The 18,732-nt window shown below is 40.4% G+C and overlaps 1 protein-coding gene across 3 annotated transcripts in view; it reads right to left on the bottom strand.

Moving 5' to 3' along the window:
• The window catches only part of MAP4K5 (mitogen-activated protein kinase kinase kinase kinase 5), a 114,821-nt gene extending 98,763 nt beyond the window's left edge, over positions 1-16,058 (bottom strand). Inside the window, exons 1-2 of one of the 3 annotated variants that reach the window (XM_040226777.1) lie at positions 15,863-16,058; positions 15,391-15,607 (exon numbers count right to left, since the gene is read on the bottom strand). In XM_040226777.1, the coding sequence (XP_040082711.1) occupies positions 15,391-15,498 (108 nt within the window). In that variant the 5' untranslated portion in view covers positions 15,499-15,607; positions 15,863-16,058. The other 2 variants (XM_040226780.1, XM_040226778.1) reach the window with 2 other exon arrangements.
• Positions 16,059-18,732: the final 2,674 nt, after the last annotated feature.

The following is an 18,732-nucleotide window of genomic DNA, read 5'->3' as shown; positions in this document are numbered from 1 at the left end:
GCTATTATCAAACAGATAACAAATAAAAAGCGCTGGCAAGGGTGTGGGAAAAAGGGAACCCTTGTGCACTGCTGGTGGGATGTAACTTGGAGCAGCCACTATGGAAAACAGTATGATGGTTTCTCAAAAATTCAAAAATACTGAATAGAACTGACACATGATGAAGGAAATCATTTCCGGGAATCTATGCGAAGATAACAAGAACACTGACTCAAAAAGATACACACTGCATGCCACTATTCACTGCAGATTTATTTACAATAGCCAAGATATGAAAGTAATCCAAGTGGAGATACACACACACAACACAAAAGCACACACACGTGCACATACACACGCACAAGTATATTACTTAGCCATAAAAAATGAAATCTTCTCATTTGCAACAATGTAAATAATCTTGTAGATACTGTGCTAAGTGAAGTAAGTCAGACAAACACTTTGATTTCTCCTATATGTGGAATCTAAAGCACAAAACAAAATAGAAACAGACTCGCAGATCAAACTGGTGGGTTGCCAGAGGAGAGGGGGATGAGAGATGAGTAAAATAAGCCAGGGAGATTAAAAGGTATAAACTTCCAGTCACAAAATAAGTAAGTCACAGTGATGTAAAGTACAGCATAGGGAATACAGTCAATAATAGTGTGTAATAAATTTGCATGGTAACAGATAACTAGACTCACTGCTGTGATCATTTTGTAATGTATAAAATTATCAAATCACTCTGTAGTACATCTGAAACTAATACTGTAAATCAATTGTTGTTGCTGTTGCTGTTGAGTCTCTAAATCGTATCTGACTCATTGTGACCCCATGGACTATAGCCGCCTGACAGGCTCTTCTGTTCACAGGATTTCCCAGCCAGGCAAGAATACTGGTGTGGGTTGCCATTTCCTTCTCCAGGGATCTCCAGGGTCCAGGGATCAAACCTGTCTCCTGCTTGGTGGGCGGATTCTTTACCACTGAGCCACTCAGGAAGACTTGTAAGTCAATTACTCCTCAACAAAAACAAATAAGTAAGTAGATAAAAAGAAAACTAAAACTACTCTAGAGATACTGTTCTATGAGAATCTTAGTCTGGAGGAAATTTTGCAAATCATCTAATTCAATCTTTTTTCTAAAAAGCAATTTTCTTTTACTTAAGTCTATGGAAGTCATTTGGTCAATTTGATACATTCGTCTTTAGCATAAATTCAATTGTATAAAGGCTTTTTATGATAAGCAAAATTGCGATTTTCCTATTAATTTCTCTTCAGCCTCCCTGGTGGTCTAGTGGTGAGGATTTGGTGCTCTCTCCTCCGTGGTCCCAGTTTTGGTCTATGAGATAACGCTGGTTTATTCTATTCCTATGGAAAATTTCACATATCTAGATTCACTGATTTATTCAGTAAGTATGTGTTGAGTTCCTATGGCACTCAGGGGGCTTAGTTCTAATTTTAACATGGCTCAGATAGAAATAGAAAAAAACTCTTCTATCTATAGATGAAACATGCTAATTTTCCCAACATGCCACATACAGATTCCAGACCCTTACCACTATTCTGATTGCTATATGCTTTGACCATGAACACAAAGTTTGATGCCCAACAAAAATGACAGTAGTTAAAATATTAGATTCATTACAAAAGTCATGGTATAGGTGACTTAGATTCTTTCTTCAAATCTCTATAAAGGTATGATATTTTTAAAATTCAAAAATAAATGTTGAAAGTGATATATTCAAAACACAACGCAGTACTTCATCCTGTGGCAAGAATAAAGTAAAGTGCTTCATTTTACTTCTACTATAAATCTTTTTAGGAAAAAGGGAGGTCATAAATAAATACTGTAGACTATATAAGTTACATAAAATTTCAAGGAAACCACTTCTAATAAGATCATCAAATTTATGTGAACAAAATATCATAAAGAAGGGAGCCACTTAGACAGCATATTCACCAGATGAAAATTTAATATAAAGATAAGTCATTAAGTATTTTAACATTTATTCACTCAGCACCCCTTATGCATTGCATACTTTAGGTATGAGGGTAGTATTTGGTGAGGTAATAGCAAAGAATTAAAGATTTACCTGCTTTGTTCAACTTTCAGTGGGACAGATTTCAGATCCACACAGGAAAGTTTTTTATAGTACTTAAGTAGAAACCAACTGCTTCGAAACATAGCATGTCTTTATTATTTAAATGTTAAATGATACCTTATAAAGGAAAGGGTAGAGGACATACGTACTGTGTAAGAGGTTCCTGCCAGCTCCCAAATTCCTTAATTTTTGTGGAGTAAGTTATTTCCAAGCTGCCTTCCAAATCTAGACAGGTGCTCCCTCTCTGCTGAAGGAGGTTGTATTGCAGGCTTTGCCCCACTACCAGGCAGACATATTCAGAGTCTAAGGCCTGACTGTTAGGGTGACCCCAAATCTATCCAAATGACTTTTATCTCAGGATACACTACAGCCTAGTCTGTCAGGATACTTACTTGTGTCTGAAAAGAAGTCCTTTCCTAATACAGACTGATTTTATCAAAGGGAGCATTCCTTCTAGAGGATTGTTTAAACTGAATTAAGTATCCTTTGTCATTAAGGAGGCCTTAGTGGCAAAGGAAAAGGGAGAAAAGGGCTTGAGTTAAGATTTAAAAAGGTAGGCAAAAAAGAAACATAAAAATATAAGTGTAAAATAAGGTGGCAGAAATACATTAATAATCAAAAAGAGGTAGGGAATATATAAATATTTAATCACTGTTAGCGGGTGCAACTTTGGGGGGAAATAACTGGTCAAATTCACTAAAAGCTTAACATAACTCAGAAAACTTATTTCTAGACATTTACTTAAAGAAATAACTAAGGATATGCAAAAAGAATTTGTTCAAGGGTATGGATCACAGTATGCTTAATAAGGAAACACTGGAGATGATTTACTTGTTCAGCAATATTGAATTAAACATTGTACAGATACAAGGAAATAATACAAATATTAAATGTGTATAGTCACATGAAAAGTTGTGACACACTGTTAAACGAAAAAGTACATTATCAAATATGTATTCCACATAATATTCTATAAATAATGTTTACATATAACACATATTAAGATTTATGTGCATGCGTGTGTGCTCAGTCACTATGTCCGACTCTTTGTGACTCTGTAGACTATAGCCCACAAGGCTCCTCTGACCATGCAATCTCCAGGTAAGCACACTGGGGGCGGGAGAAGGAGTTGCCATGCCCTCCTCCAGGGGATGTACCAAATCTGGGGATAGAATTCGTGTTATGTCTGTGTCTCTGCAATGAAGGCGGATTCTTTACCCACTGAACCACCTGGGAAGCCCTGATTTATGTATGTGTCCTTAATATGACTTTTTAAAAGTTTTGAAAGATATATAAAAATTTTCATCTTTCAGTAAAAGAAGTACATGTTATTTTTCATTTATTACTATATCATAGTTTTCTAAAATAAACACCTATTACTTAAAATGTATTTTTTGAAAAATGTAGGAAAGAAGGCTATCAATTCTCAGGCAAGGAAGAAAGAGGCAAACAGGAAGGCAAGTCCTACCCATGAATCTACAGAATGAATAGGAAATTATTCCTGGGGGAAAAAAAATTATAGGGAACCCAAGCATCTCCATTGTCTATTACATTTAGGAGTCAAAAAGCTTAAAATGCAAAAGTTGTTAATAATTTATTGCAAGTTATGTCTATCAAAATATATTGTCATGCCCACATTGGATTCCTCCTGATACTGATAAGGGGCAGGGTTAAAAAAAGAAGGGAGGGGGCAAAAAGGCACAAGGCACCTAAAAAAGAGGATGCATGTATGTGAGATGGTAACACATTGGTTCACAAGATATCCTTCTCGGGATATGACTTAAATTACAGACAACTAGAAGTAACTCGGAGAAGGCAATGGCACCCCACTCCAGTACTCTTGCCTGGAAAACCCCATAGACAGAGGAGCCTGGTAGGCTGCAGTCCAAGAGGTCGCTAAGAGTCGGACACGACTGAAGCGACTTAGCAACAGCAGCAGCAGCAGGAGTAACTAGCTAATGCAACAAAAGCCAGGCTATTCTACTGCATGCAATAATTAGCATTTTATTTAACTTAGCTTACCAAATCTAGTCTATGGGACCCAGTTAATCCAGGTAACAATAAGTCTAAGTTTCCAACAAAATGAGCACAAGAGAAGGCACATAAGGAACGATGTCTAACAACCAAGAACTAGAATAGTTTCTCTTTTACTTATTAACACGTAGGATGGCTATGAGCTAAGTTAATCTCCACAGTAAAGGCAAACCAAGCCTGAGCTCCAATTTGGAAAATTTAAGGGTAAGAGTAATGACCAGGTAGGTAACCAGAAAAAAGTACTTCTGAAAGTTGATGTTGAGACCTGAAACTTATATGCATATTCAAATCAGTCCAAAAAGTCTCACCTCTTAGCAGAGGGATAAGGCTGCCAAGTCTCATCTGACCATCTGCCAGTAATTTGTTTAGACCTTTTTACATGCTGGGCAATGTGTTAAGGGCTCTGTATACAGCAATGAATTTAAAGATGTAGCCCTGAGGCAGTTTGCTTTAGTAGAAAGAACAGAAATACAGAGTCAGAAGATCCGGATTCATGTCCTCATAGTGCCACCTATTAACTGTAAGACCTAGAGGAAACAGTAAGTTTCTTCTTGGGTAAATCAGAGATGACAATACATCTGTCCCACCTATCTAACAGGACTACTGTGAGAAACAAGTAATATACTGATTTTGAAAGAGCTAAACAAACATTAGTCACTCTTAGTCATTTTAATCCAATTTTATTTTTATAAAAATGTTAGAAGGTGGGGGCCAGTATGAGTCATGGGCCCAAACACCTCCAAGGATAGACTGGGCTATCAGCCGGCTTCCCACATCATATTTTCAAAATCTCAGTGGGAGATTATGACATTTAACAGAAGTAGAGTTATAGTAGACCTAAATTCATCTTGCCTTTTTCAAAGAGTTATCTACACTCTCAAACATAATCAGTACTTCACATAATTGAAAAGCAACAGCCTCCTAATGACATTCAAACATGTCAAATACTCAAAAGTAGTCCAATGCAGCCAAGTGAAAGTGACTACTCCGATTTATCTGATCTAGAACTAAATTCTCAAATTGACAACAAAGCCCTGAAAACGAAAGTATCACTTGTTAATAAGTTAATAAGTATCACGTTTCTCTTCCTACATATTTGATCTGAAACCACAATTTAAAGCTTAGAGTGAAACTTATATAAATTCTGAAAGCAAAAGTAAAATCAGTTCAGTTCAGTCGCTCAGTCGTGTCTGACTCCTTGCGACCCCATGGACTGCAGCACACTAGGCCTCCCTGTCCATCACCAACTCAGGAGTTTACTCAAACTCATGACCATCGAGTCAGTGATACCATCCAACCATCTCATCCTCTGTCATCCCCTTCTCCTCCCACCTTCAATCTTTCCCAGCATCAGTCTTTGCAAATGAGTCAGTTCTTCCCATCAGGTGGCCAAAGTATTGGAGTTTCAGCTTCAACGTCAGTCCTTCCAATGAATATTCAGGACTGATTTCCTTTAGGATGGACTGGTTGGAACTCCTTGCAGTCCAAGGGACTCTCAAGAGTCTTCTCCAACACCACAGTTCAAAAGCATCAATTCTTTGGCGCTCAGCTTTCTTCACAGTCCAACTCTCACATCCATACATGACCACTGGAAAAACCATAGCCTTGACTAGACGGACCTTTGCTGGCAAAGTAATGTCTCTGCTTTTAAGTTGCTGTCTAGTTTGGTCGTAACTCTTCTGTCAAGGATTAGCATCCTTTAATTTCATGGCTGCAGTCACCATCTGCAGTGATTTTGGAGCCCCCCAAAATAAAGTCTGACAGTGTTTCCATTGTTTCCCCCCTCTGTTTGCCATGAAGTGATGGGACCAGATGCCATGATCTTAGTTTTCTGACTGCTGAGCTTTATGCCAACTTTTTCACTCTCCTCTTTCACTTTCATCAAAAGGCTCTTTAGTTCTTCTTTGCTTTCTTCCATAAAGGTGGTGTCATCTACATATCTGGAGTTCTTGATATTTCTCCCGGCAATCTTGATTCCAGCTTGTGCTTTATCCAGCCCAGTGTACTGTGCATATAAGTTAAATAAGCAGGGAGACAATATACAGCCTTGACATACTCCTTTCCCTCTTTGGAACCAGTCTGTTGTTCCATGTCCAGTTCTAACCGTTGCTTCCTGACCTGCATACAGATTTCTCAGGAGGCAGGTCAGGTGGTCTGGTATTCCCATCTAATTCAGAATTTCCCACACTTTGTGGTGATCCACACAGTCAAAGGCTTTGGCATAGTCAATAAAGCAGAAATACATGTTTTTTTTGGAATTCTCTTGCTTTTTCTATAATCCAACAGATGCTGGCAATTTGATCTCTGTTTCCTCTGCCTTTTCTAAATCCAGCTTGAACATCTGGAAGTTCACAGTTCATGTACTGTTGAGGCCTGGCTTGGAGAATTTTGAGCATTACTTTGCTAGAGTGTGAGACGAGTGCAATTGTGTAGTAGTTTGAGCATTCTTCGGCATTGCCTTTCTTTGAGACTGAAATGAAAACTGACCTTTTCCAGTGCTGTGGCCACTGCTGAGTTTTTCAGATTTGCTGGCACACTGAGTGCAGCACTTTGACAGCATCATCTTTTAGGATTTGAAATAGCTCAACTGGAATTCCGTCACTTCCACTAGCTTTGTTCATAGTGATGCTTCCTAAGGCCCACTTGACTTTGCATTCCAGGATGTCTGGCTCTAGGTGAGTGATCACACCATTGTGATTAACTGGGTCATTAAGATCTTTTTTGTATAGTTCTTCTGTGTATTCTTGCCACCTCTTCTTAACATCTTCTGCTTCTGATAGGTTCATACCATTTCTGTCCTTTATCGAGGCCCCCTTTGCATGAAATATTCCCTTGGTATCTCTAATTTTCTCGACGAGATCTCTAGTCTTTCCCATTCTGTTGTTTTTCTCTATTTCTTTGCACTGTTAAGTCACTGCAGTCATGTCCGACTCTGTGTGACCCCATAGATGGCAGCCCACCAGGCTCCCTCGTCCCTGGGATTCTCCAGGCAAGAACACTGGAGTAGGGTGACATTTCCTTCTCCAATGCATGAAAGTGAAAAGTGAAAGTGAAGTCGCTCAGTCATATCCGACTCTTAGTAACCCCATGGACTGCAGCCAACCAGGCTCCTCCATCCATAGGATTTTCCAGGCAAGAGTACTGGAATGGGGTGCCATTGCCTTTTCCGTTTCTTTGCACTAAGAATCTACTAATAAGTTGATCTATATTCTATCACATTTGTCTTCATCAAAAACACTGGAAATGATGGTTAAAATGAAAATACTGAACCTATGAAATAAAAATCAGAAAACACCAGTGGGGAAAGACAGTAGAAGCAGACACACATCTTTTGTTTGCAAACTCATGCTATTAAAAAATGACCAAGGAAGATAAGAAATGAGTAAGTTACATACAACTGCTGAACTTAATTAAAATCACAATGATTGTATTTCTGCACCAGCCAATGAGATGCAATGATGGCAGTGACAGTGTCTCAGTTCTAACTCCTAACACTAAGCTTACAATTTAGCTGTAGAGATAGGGTTAGGTGATTCAGTAAGATAGAGAGATATTTAAGGCTTCCTCTGATTACCCAGATATCAGCTTGGCCAACTCCTTATTTGCCTAAAGTCTTTTACTCAAACCTAACCTTGTGATTGCAGCCATGAAATTAAGATGCTTACTGCTTGGAAGGTAAGTTATGACCAACCTAGATAGCATATTCAAAAGCAGAGACATTACTTTGCCAACAAAGGTCCGTCTAGTCAAGGCTATGGTTTTTCCAGTGGTCATGTATGGATGTGAGAGTTGGACTGCGAAGAAGGCTGAGCGCCGAAGAATTGATGCTTTTGAACTGTGGTGTTTGAGAAGACTCTTGAGAGCCCCTTGGACTGCAAGGAGATCCAACCAGTCCATTCTAAAGATCGGTCCTGGGTGTTCTTTGGAAGGAATGATGCTAAAGCTGAAACTCCAGTACTTTGGCCACCTCATGTGAAGAGTTGACTCATTGGAAAAGACCCTGATGCTGGGAGGGATTGGGGGCAGGAGGAGAAGGGGATGACAGAGGATGAGATGGCTGGATGGCATCACCGACTCGACGGATGTGAGTTTGAGTGAACTCCAGGAGTTGGTGATGGACAGGGAGGCCTTCAATTCATGGGGTCGCAAAGAGTCGGACACGACTGAGTGACTGAACTGAACTGAACTGACTGAACCTTCTCAATGTGGCCCACAATGCTCATCCTAATATCATTTCTCAACCTACCTTCCTGATCTCACCCTGGCAACCCTGAACCCCTTAACTTGTTCAGCTTTTTCTTCTTTCTACATCTTTAGTCACCTTCTCACATCCCATACGAGTTATTTATTATGCTTGTTGTTTATTCACTCTCTCTTCCCCCTACGATGTAACTTCCATGAGGGCAAGAATCTTTGTCTGCACTGCTCACTGGTATATTCCAAGACCCCAGAACAGTGTCTGGCACATAAGAGGCCCTCTATAAACACTGGTTGAATCTTTACCCCTTTCCACCCTGTCATCTCCTGGCTCCATTCTAGCTCTCTATTCATCAATGTGCTTCATCCTTCCATACCCATAGGGAACAACTGGGACTGGAAATCAATGGAGACTCTATTTCAGAGAAGAGAAGAAAAGAGGAAGGAAAAAGAAAGGTAGAGAAGGAGGTTTTATTTTTATCCCCTACCTTTTAATCCCCAAGAATTTCAACCTAAGTTTTCGCGTGTAATTTTTCTAAATTTTCAATTCCTCCCAAATTCTGTCTTGACTGCCTTCTTAGTCAAATTCTTTCTCTAAACTTGCAACACTCCTGGGTCAACTGGGTGATAAGACAAGTTTAAAGAATAAAAACTGAAAAACTGTAATCAGACTCAATGGAAGGAAAAAAAGAAACAGTGGAAGAAACATCTGTGTCTCATTTCCTTTTCCCTTCATAGCTAAGCTGCTTCAAAAAGTGGTCTACATCCCCCTCCTTCCTTACTGACCATTCACATCTCAGCTCTTCCGCTCTGAATGAAACTTTCTGAGTCCTTACTTAAATGACCACTATGTTGCTCACGCCTTCAAAACGTTTTTATTGAGCACTTAGAACATGCTAGGCACTATGTCAGGTTAGCTGATTCAGTGGTAAACACAATTCCTAGACTTGCACTTTGAGCAGAAGAGGAACACTGACAGCAACAAAGATGAGTGACAAATGATAAGTATTATTTAAGAAGTTACCGCAGACAGATATGACTTTATCCAAGGGACAGAAAAGGCCTCCCTGAAATGCAATGTTTAAAGAGAAACGCAAACAGTAGAAGATAGATCAAAGACAAGAGGAAGGATGTTTTAGGAAAAGGAAATAGTACCTGCAAAAATCTGATGGACAGAGTAGAGTGCATATAAAGAATGGAAGGAAACTCAGTGTCAGGAGAGACAGGCCTTAAAAGCCATATTATTCTAAAACTTTAATCTGTGGACAAGGAGAATAAAAAGAAACGACACAAAACCTCATTTAAATTTTATGGAAGATGAAAATATTTGCCTTATCCAATTAGAGCTGAAGGAAACAAGAACAGACTCAGGATGACAGAGATGAGTTCTTGAACTCCTTGATTTCTATGGAAATAACTTCCTCATAACTTTTTGTTTCTTCTCAGACTCCTTCAACATATTATTTTCTTCTGTCATAATTCTAAGACTACTGCCTTTCCTCAGCTCTCTTACAAATGTACTCTTCTAGATAACCTCACTTGTACTACACAGGTACCATCCCATAAAGTGACAATGACTCCCAAACCTGTATCCCTGGTCCAGCTCTCTTAAGGCCAGAGCTGCATTTTCTACCATCTGTTGGACATAATCATCTATGTACCGTCATACATCCAAAACCAAACACAAAATTCAGAACCCACAAATCTGGTATTTCTTAATTCTGTTGGTGATACCAATGCAGTCATCCAAGCACAAATTCTGAATGCGACTGGCTACCTGTTTTTCCTTCACTGATCACCAGGTAATTTTGATCATCTAAACACAATGCAAATCTATCATTTCCTTTCATCTCTAATACCAGTGCCTAAATTTCAGCTTGCATAAACTTTAATCTGGATTATTCAGTAACTGGTCTGTATACTTTCAGAAACTTTGTCTAATCCAGCCTCTATACCATGAGAGTTTCCCTCCTAAAGTGTTTCTTCAGTTTACAGGAAGAAGTCCAGATTCTTTGCTATGACATACAAGGTCCATTATCTGGTCCTTGTCTGCCAGTGAGTGAGTAAAGTCGCTCAGTCAAGTCTTTGCGACCCCATGGACTGTAGCCTACCAGGCTTCTCCATCCATGTAATTTTCCAGGCAAGAGTACTAGAGTGGGTTGCCATTTCCTTCTCCAGGGGATCTTCCCGACCCAGCGATCGAACCCAGGTCTTCCACATTGCAGGCAGACATGTTACCATCTGAGCCACCAGGGAAGTCCTCTTTGCCAGTAAATAGCTTGTACTCCCCATCTATGGAGTCTCTGCCAGGTTTGGTCAAACCAAACTTGGAAAGCAGATGCAGATCCCTCAAGGTTTATCATGGTTTTTAAAGCCACTAGGTATTTGCATACACTATTTCCACAGCCTACAATTTCTTTCCCATTTGTTCACCTAGAAATCACCCTGAATTCTTTTAAAATCCAGTTAACGTCCCCACTCTTTTAATCTTCCCTGGTTCGCATCATAGCTCTCTATCCTCTTCTCCTTTCCCTAGTCCCCACGGAAAAAAAAACAAAGTTGAGCATTTCTCCCACTTCACTTCTATTCTGGCATTTACAAAATTATGACTGCTTACATGTCTGCTTTCCTGACTAAATTATGCGTTCCTGTTGATAGTGTACTTTTTCATGTGTGCATCCCCATACCATACCATACAGTTGGCACTCAACAGAAAAAACAAGTATTTCCTGAATAAATAGAAAGAAGTATTTCTTAAATAAATGAATATCTACAGAAGGGTTGTGATGTATCAAGCTTTGTTTTTATAAAATGAGTTCCTGGGTTAAGCTTTAAAGTATCTAAAGTCACTCTAGAATTGTGACTTCTGGCTTGGGGAAGAGAGAGGGAGGGTATATATAAAAGAGGGATTCATTACAGCGGACCCAGTTCATCCAGCACCCAGAGAACACACAGAAGTAATAAGACTATGTGACAAAGATTTCTACACAAATTATAACATTATTTTAAGTAGTAAAAATTAAAAACAACAATGCGAAACTGAGAATCATTAACTAAATGAGGATTTGTTCAATGGATCTTTTAAACATGGTATTTTTGAAGACTATTTAAAGATCAGGGCTCATTTAGTCCACCTGTCAATGCAGGAGATGTGATTTCAATCCCTGTGATTTCAATCTCCAGGGAAGATCCCCTGGAGAAGGAAATGGCAACCCACTCTAGCATTCTTGTCTGGGAAATCCCATGCACAGAGGAGCCTGGTGGTCTACAGTCCATGGGGTTGCAAAAGTGTGGGACATGACTTGGCGGTTAAACAACAACAACAACAATTTAAAGATCAGGGAAAATGCTGGCCATTCCAATCAAGTATAAAAAAAAGATATATCATGATACCAATTTTATAAAATCCATGTTTAAACATATTGGTTTGAAAACTTTCAGGAAAAATGCCTGAAATAAACTATTAATATTAAATTATTAACAGTACTTATCTCTGGTTAATTTATACAACTAATATCATTCAACAAATATTTATTGAGCATCTGTCTGTCTGCTACTGTACAGTAATGAGTAGAAGACATTTGTTCCTGTCCTCCTGGAGCTAAATATATCACACTTTTATAATCAATCAGAAAAGAATACATGAGATCAACCCACTCTAAATTTAAAACCCATAAAAAAGATTACTAGCACTTCTCTGGAACCTAGGTTGGGAACAACTTTCATACAAATATTTAGATAAAGGCAACCTACCCAAATGACTTGTACTGTTAGTTGTAAACTGTATCATGACAATTGTCTAGATCACTATGGACAGAAGGTAGCAGAGATACTATCTCTCCAGGCTTCCTCCTTCTATTGGAAGATTTTAAAATTAATGTTAATTATAAATAAAATTTGCTTAGTTGAAATTTTATCTCTCATACATCTTCCACCACATTTCTTTTCTCCTTGTGTTTCTTTCCCCTCCACTATTTCCTGCTTTCACCTTCAATAATTTAACCCATTTATTTAAAAGAATCTTTGTAATAGTCTTCTTTCAACCCAGAATAGCCAGTTTGAGTTCTGCCCTCCTGGGGATTCTCAAGAAAGACAAGAGCTTCATAGAGGATCTGTGCCTCTGAAGAACAAAAATAATTCACCAAAAATCTCAAAGCTGTGGTACTTTCAAAGTTCCAGGTCCATAAGATAGAAAAAGAAATAAGGAACTTTCCTGGAGGTCCACTGGTTTAAGACTCTGTACTTCCAGTGCTTCACTGTAATTATTTTGCTAGTTTACATCACAGACTAAAATTCTTCTAAAAGTTCCTAGGATTTTCAGTTCATCCTAAACACAGTGATAAATAATAAAATTAAGTGCTCTGAGTTAAAAACTTCAATACTACAGTTTGAATGTTACCTGTTTTTAGGCATATTAAGGAGTAAATACACAGACTTAAAATTCTGTAGGTTTTAAAATACTGACAATGGATATGCTATGAAATAGTTTTCCAGAAATATTTTTCCTAGGGGACTCAAATAATTGAAATTTGTAATAAAAATTCGTATGCAGGATATAATTGGCATTACAAGAATATATAGAGTATTAAATGTTAACTTAGTGTTGTGATGTCAAAAGCATACGCCCAAAGAAGTAGGGGACAGAATTATTGATAGTCATTCATTCATCAGTTTCAGAAAGTACTTATTCTATGCCAGGCACAATTCTAGGTACTATTAGAGACAGAGCAGTGAGTAAAACAGATAAAATTCCTGCCCTCGGGGAGTATGTTCTTGGATTGAGATAGATAACAAACAAGAAAAAAATAAGTAAAACATTAGAGTAATAAGTGCAAAGAGAAAAGAAGTAGGAAAAAAGATTGAGAGGGTATAAAAGCAAGGAGGGAAGGGAGCAAGCCATGTGGCTGTCTGAGGAAACCCATTGTGAGCAGCATGAATAGCCAGAACAAAGGCCCAAAGGTAGGAAGATGTACATTCTGTTTAAGAAAGAGCAGGCAGGCTGGTGTTGCTAGAAGACAATGAAGGAGGGGGAAGAGTAATAAATGAGGCCAGAGAGACAATGCGGAAGGTCTGTCTAGGACCTCCTGGAAGAGCATTGGAGTAAGGCTTTCCTGGACAGTTAGGATAATGAAAGTTGGAAATTTAGGAGGGAGGTGATTCCAGGTAATTAGAACAAAGGAGAACAAAAGACAAGGAACCAGGATTTTGAGGATGTTTAGGAATCAGCAACTGCTTGCTGTGGAATGAATATACACATAAAGTGAGGGAGCATGAATATAAGAGAAAGGGATCATGTGTGAGGTGAGAGTTGAAGGGGCTCTATGATAAATATTCAGTCTTTGATCCTCTGTTTAGGAACTGTAGAAGAGAGATAGGGCAGGGAGGCACCAGGGTAAAAAGTAATCTTAGCTGTCCCTTTAGTATAACCTTTTGCTTTCCCTGGCAAGGATAAAACCCTGCTCCAGATAACTGCTTTAGTTAGCTGTTATATTTATAAAGAAAAATGGTAAAAGTCTTGGGATTTCTGTGGGGAACACTTTAAATGTTCTTGTAGTAGGAAGGAGAGAAAATATACAAGAACTGGTATTCAGATTACTGTATTATTAACATGAACTGAATTGATGATGAACAACTGTATGATTAACATTAACTAGTAATACATAGTGAATCATAAAAAGAAGATGACTAAAAAGCAGGACTGAGAAAGCAAATAGGAATTTCAAGTTTTTAAAGATCATTTCACAAAATGGCTAATTCATGAATAAACAAGAGTTAACTACCTCTAATTCTATATAAAGAGGATTCTGGATTCTATTATAATTATCCACTTTGAATTAAAATTATTCACATGGCAAAAGCTGGAACCTTCCTCCCAATTCAACATACCATACAGAACAGTACCTAGTACAGAAGATGCAAATGCTTGTTTAAATAAAAATCCTACCCTTTACTTTTCATCTCAATAGAATCAAAGTGTTAGAGCTGTCTTAACACAACCTCAAATTGTTACTATTAATAGGGAGGATATTAACAAAAACGGAAGTTAGGAAGAAAGGATGATTTTCTTCCATATTACCACCTGTGCAAAACAACATACCCCAGAGGATTCTACTGGTTAATTAATTAACCATATAACAACACAAGGCCAGTTTCAAATACAAGCAGGAGTGTTACTTGGAATAATGGCATACATAAAATGATTAAATCCAATAAACAAAGCTGTTCCAAATCCAAGAAAATTTCCCTCAATATATTCACATGAGTTGCAGTAGAGATCCCTTTTTGAAACAAAACAAAAAGCATAAGACAATCCGAAACAATCTCTTTCATCTTGCTCCTTCAAGAACTCAGTGAACTTGGGGAACCGGGTTTGCGTCTCTGTATGTTTTTTCAAATCTCAAATTGAGAGTAACATCCTCATCTTTCGTTCCAAATAAAGCAAACAAGTACAATTAAAAGGACAGCAACTCTTAACCACTCTTGGTCATGGGATGTTATAAATTCCAAAGAGAGGAACTGCTAAAGTAGAAAAAGGAATCACCTGATACAAATAACGAAACTTCTGCCGGGAAAAGCATTGTTCTACATATGATAATGTTTGTGCCCAAGCCACTTTTTAGACTGCTTACAGATAAAACTGAGAGGAGGGATTTCACAGGACTTTTTAAACCACGATTATCCATCAAAAAGTTTTCTTATGCAAATGTCGGAATGTCAATATACTTTCTGGTCTCCCGACTTCCAGGAAGCATTTTTCCATGCTAAGACAAGAACATTTTCAAGTGCAACTCCGTAAGCAGATTCGAACTCCCCTGGATACCACAAATAAGCATGAAAAAAGCCTTTATACCACAAAAATGTACAAAGGTAGTTTGCAAAGGTGTGATTAGTTCTGCTTGTTGGAGCGATTAGAGCAAGCAGTGAATAGAAGGTGCCCTGAAACCGAGCACACGGAACCACGGCCGCGGCATCTCCAAGATGCAACGATAAAAGCATCCTGCCCCCTCCTCATACTCCCCAGAAAGTGGCCTATTCCAGGAAGCCCGCTGACCGCAGGAAAAGAGTCCGGCCGGCCTCACCTTATAGACGTCCCCGTAGGTGCCGCTGCCGACCCTCTGAACGAGCTCGTAGTCCTGCTGCGGGTTCCGCCTCAGGATGTCGGCCCCAGGCCGCAGAGGGGCCTCCATCTTCGCTCAGGGCCCGGCCCCCGCCGGCTCGGCCCGCGGCGCCCCGATTCCCGCTAACGAGGACGAGCGGCGCCGTTTCCCAACATGGAGCCTCTGCACGCAACTCCGCCTGCACGAGGGACAAGCAGAGGCTACAATCCCGAGCGGCCCAGCCCCTTCCCTTCCGCCCGTCCGGGGACCGCGGACCAGCCGGCCTGGAATTGTCCCTGGCGCCCCGCCGCCGCGTTCCGGCCGCGGCCCTTCCCCCTCCCAGGCCGCCCGCGAACTGCCGGACCCGGTCTGCCCGCCCGCCGGCGCTCGGGGTCGGCAGGATACCTCAGGGGGGCGGCCCCGCTCTTTGTTGAGCGCCGCGCCCGGGACCTACTTCCTCGCCCGCGCCTGCGTCCTGCTTCCCGGCTCCCGCCGGCCGCTCCAGGTCCCGCGCCGCCACCGCCGTCGCCTCCCGCAGCACCGCACGTCCTCTCGCGGGCGGCTGAGGCGCGTACCGTCGCCGCCGCCGCCGCCGCCGCCGCCGCACCACGTTCCCCACCCGGGGCTGCGTCACCGGGAGACACGTTCCCGGCCAGCGTGGGTCGGGCGCCCAGAGGCCCGCCCGAGCGCGCCGGCCGCGGGGCCAGAGTGCCGCCCTGAGGCCTGCTCGGGACACGACACTCTCCCGGCCGGGCCGCCGCGCCCCCTCGTCTGGCGCGTCCCTCCGGGCCCAGGCTCTGCTCCCCACCCGCGGGTGTTAGGGACGCCCCCGGTGCATTCGTGGGCGGACGCGCCTCGGCTAAACCGCCCCCTGCTTTGTCAGGTAAACTTGGAGAGTGACGGGTAGCGGGAGAAGGGTGGGCGCGAGGGAGCCGGGAACGCGGCCCCCGCCCAGTTCAGAGAAGGTACGTTGAGGGCACTGGGCCAGGAGTCAGCTGGCAGTGGGGCGCCAGGGAAGGAGGTGGGGAAGTGCCAGGTTAACTAAATCGCGGCACACCCTACTGCACCGTCCTGTTTTGCAAATCATTCCCAGTGGTACCAGTTTGAGGCTTCCCTACACACCTGCGCAACCTGTCTTCTATGAGTTTTCCCGAGACATTTCTGAAAGTCTGAACTCCTAGGAAGTCTCAGTGGCCAGTATCCCAGTTGGGCACACGCGGTGTCTCAATGCGGATATTGCTCCTTTATTTGAGTCAGGAGCTTTGCAGAAGCTGAGACAGAATTAGGGACCACAACCTGGTTCTGGTTCTACCACTTCCTCAGTATGTGACCCGGGACAAGAAAGACATCGTATTTGGCAATGTCTCCCTATCCGCAGCTTGAAGAGGATAGGGTTTTGCATCTGACACCCAAGAGAGTGTTTATAAAGCATCTTACAGGATTATAAAGAGGGTTATCAAAATATAAGAGGTGTAAAAATATTTCACAATGTACGAAATATGGAACAGGAGTTTAGGGAAGTAATTTGGCTGATATTTCGCAGGCTGTTTTGCGGTTTCAGTTCTAGTCTTGTTCTGAAGGTAGAAATAACCTTACCAGTTTGTATACTGGCAAAGTTATTTCTAGAGCCCCGTGAAGGTTTGAACAAAAAAGCCAGTTTAACACTTGGCCAATGCATTTGAAAAATCACAAAAGAGCAAGTTGTGGATGTTGTCTTGTGGCTTTGAATATCCAATTCAATTCCATTCTTGGCAGTGTACTCCTTGTTGTTGGTCATTGTAATCAATTGCATAATGTAGAAATTAAATTCACACCTTAACAGGACAGGGAAGATATGTATTTTCTTGTGCTCTCTGCACAAAGGGCACTTATTTAGGGAACATAAGTAAGCTCAGACTTACATGTTCTATGGACAAAGCCTATGTGTTTGCTGCATTGAAAAAATTGTTGAAGAACAGTTCCTTCTTTCAAAGCTTCTTGGCACTTGTTTTGGTGGGCAAATACTTTTGGCTTCAATGACTTAAAATCTTTTCAAATGTTCTGTTGGTATCCTAGTACTTATTCACTGTCATAGATTCTTATTTTCCCCTTTGACCCTATAAGCATTAATCCTTTTTCTAGTCTATAATTTATTAATACTTGCATTACTCCTCAGAGAATTTGAGGCAGAATACAGAAAACGCATACTATAACATAAGATAAAAATGAGGAAATAGGTATGATGTTAAAGAAAGGAAGAATGGGATACCAGAACAATACAACAAATTGGCTGAAGCAGAAAGATTTATAGTGTTTTTGAGATCATAATAAACCAGTTGATCGAGAGAGAGGTGATCTTTTCCTGTTACTAGGAGTTTAAAAAAACTTATCTCATGGGCCTTCCTAACGTGGAAACTCTGAATTCCCTGTTTGAAACAAATATCTTTTCTGACAATCTTTTAGGCATGTTATTCTTGAAACATAGTGTTTGATATGAATTAGGCAATAAAAAGTTTGAGGTCATAGGCTTCATCAAGACCCTGGAGTGCAGATACTTTATGTTGCCAGTAATGGCAGAGACATACGCTTTGACCATCAACCCAGAGCTGGATAGTATGGAAAAAGTCAAGGTTCTATGTGGTGATTCAGAAATGTCTGCCATAATCATTACTTTACTCATAATACAGCCGTTCCAAGGAAAAAAACATCTGCTTTATACTAACTTCAAGAGAATTAAAAAATTTTTAAATACTAGTTAATTTTATCAAGGTCAGTGAAGTCATAGCTTGTGTGTTAAATATTACATGGTTAGTAAAGAAATTCACATTAAATTTCCATAAAATAAACATATAGTGCATAAATTTAATTTTACATTGTAAACAATTAAGCACATGGTTTCAAAATGGAAGGTTACATAACAATAAAAAGTTGTAGCTTACGCAAGAGTTTCTTACAGACTACCAGTTTTTACAATGCCAGGGTATTGAATAAGATAAATATAACTTGATATGATTGTCATGTATTCTTTGGGTCTTAATATCTGACATGTTTTACTGTTACCTACCTTATATGGTTTGCTGTATGCTTTTTAGTGTTTTTCCCTTCTTTCAGAGTTTTTTTAGTAAAATGCTAATTATAATCTTTGGCCTCTGGTTTCAGTTTTAGCCAAGGATGATTTTTTTAACTGGGGCACGTAGGGACTTCCCTGGCAGTCCAGTGGTTAAGACATTCCACCTCCATTGCAGGAGGCACAGGTTAGATTACTGGTCAGGGAACTAAGTTCCTGCATGCTGCACAGTGCAGCCAAAATATAGGAAAAAAAATCAGGGGACATAAAATTGTTTA

Source organism: Oryx dammah, unplaced genomic scaffold (genome assembly GCF_014754425.2).
Source record: "Oryx dammah isolate SB20612 unplaced genomic scaffold, SCBI_Odam_1.1 HiC_scaffold_26, whole genome shotgun sequence".
Taxonomy (NCBI): domain Eukaryota; kingdom Metazoa; phylum Chordata; class Mammalia; order Artiodactyla; family Bovidae; genus Oryx; species Oryx dammah.
The sequence above is the reverse complement of the archived record's forward strand: the minus strand, read 5'-3'. Positions and strand labels throughout refer to the sequence as shown.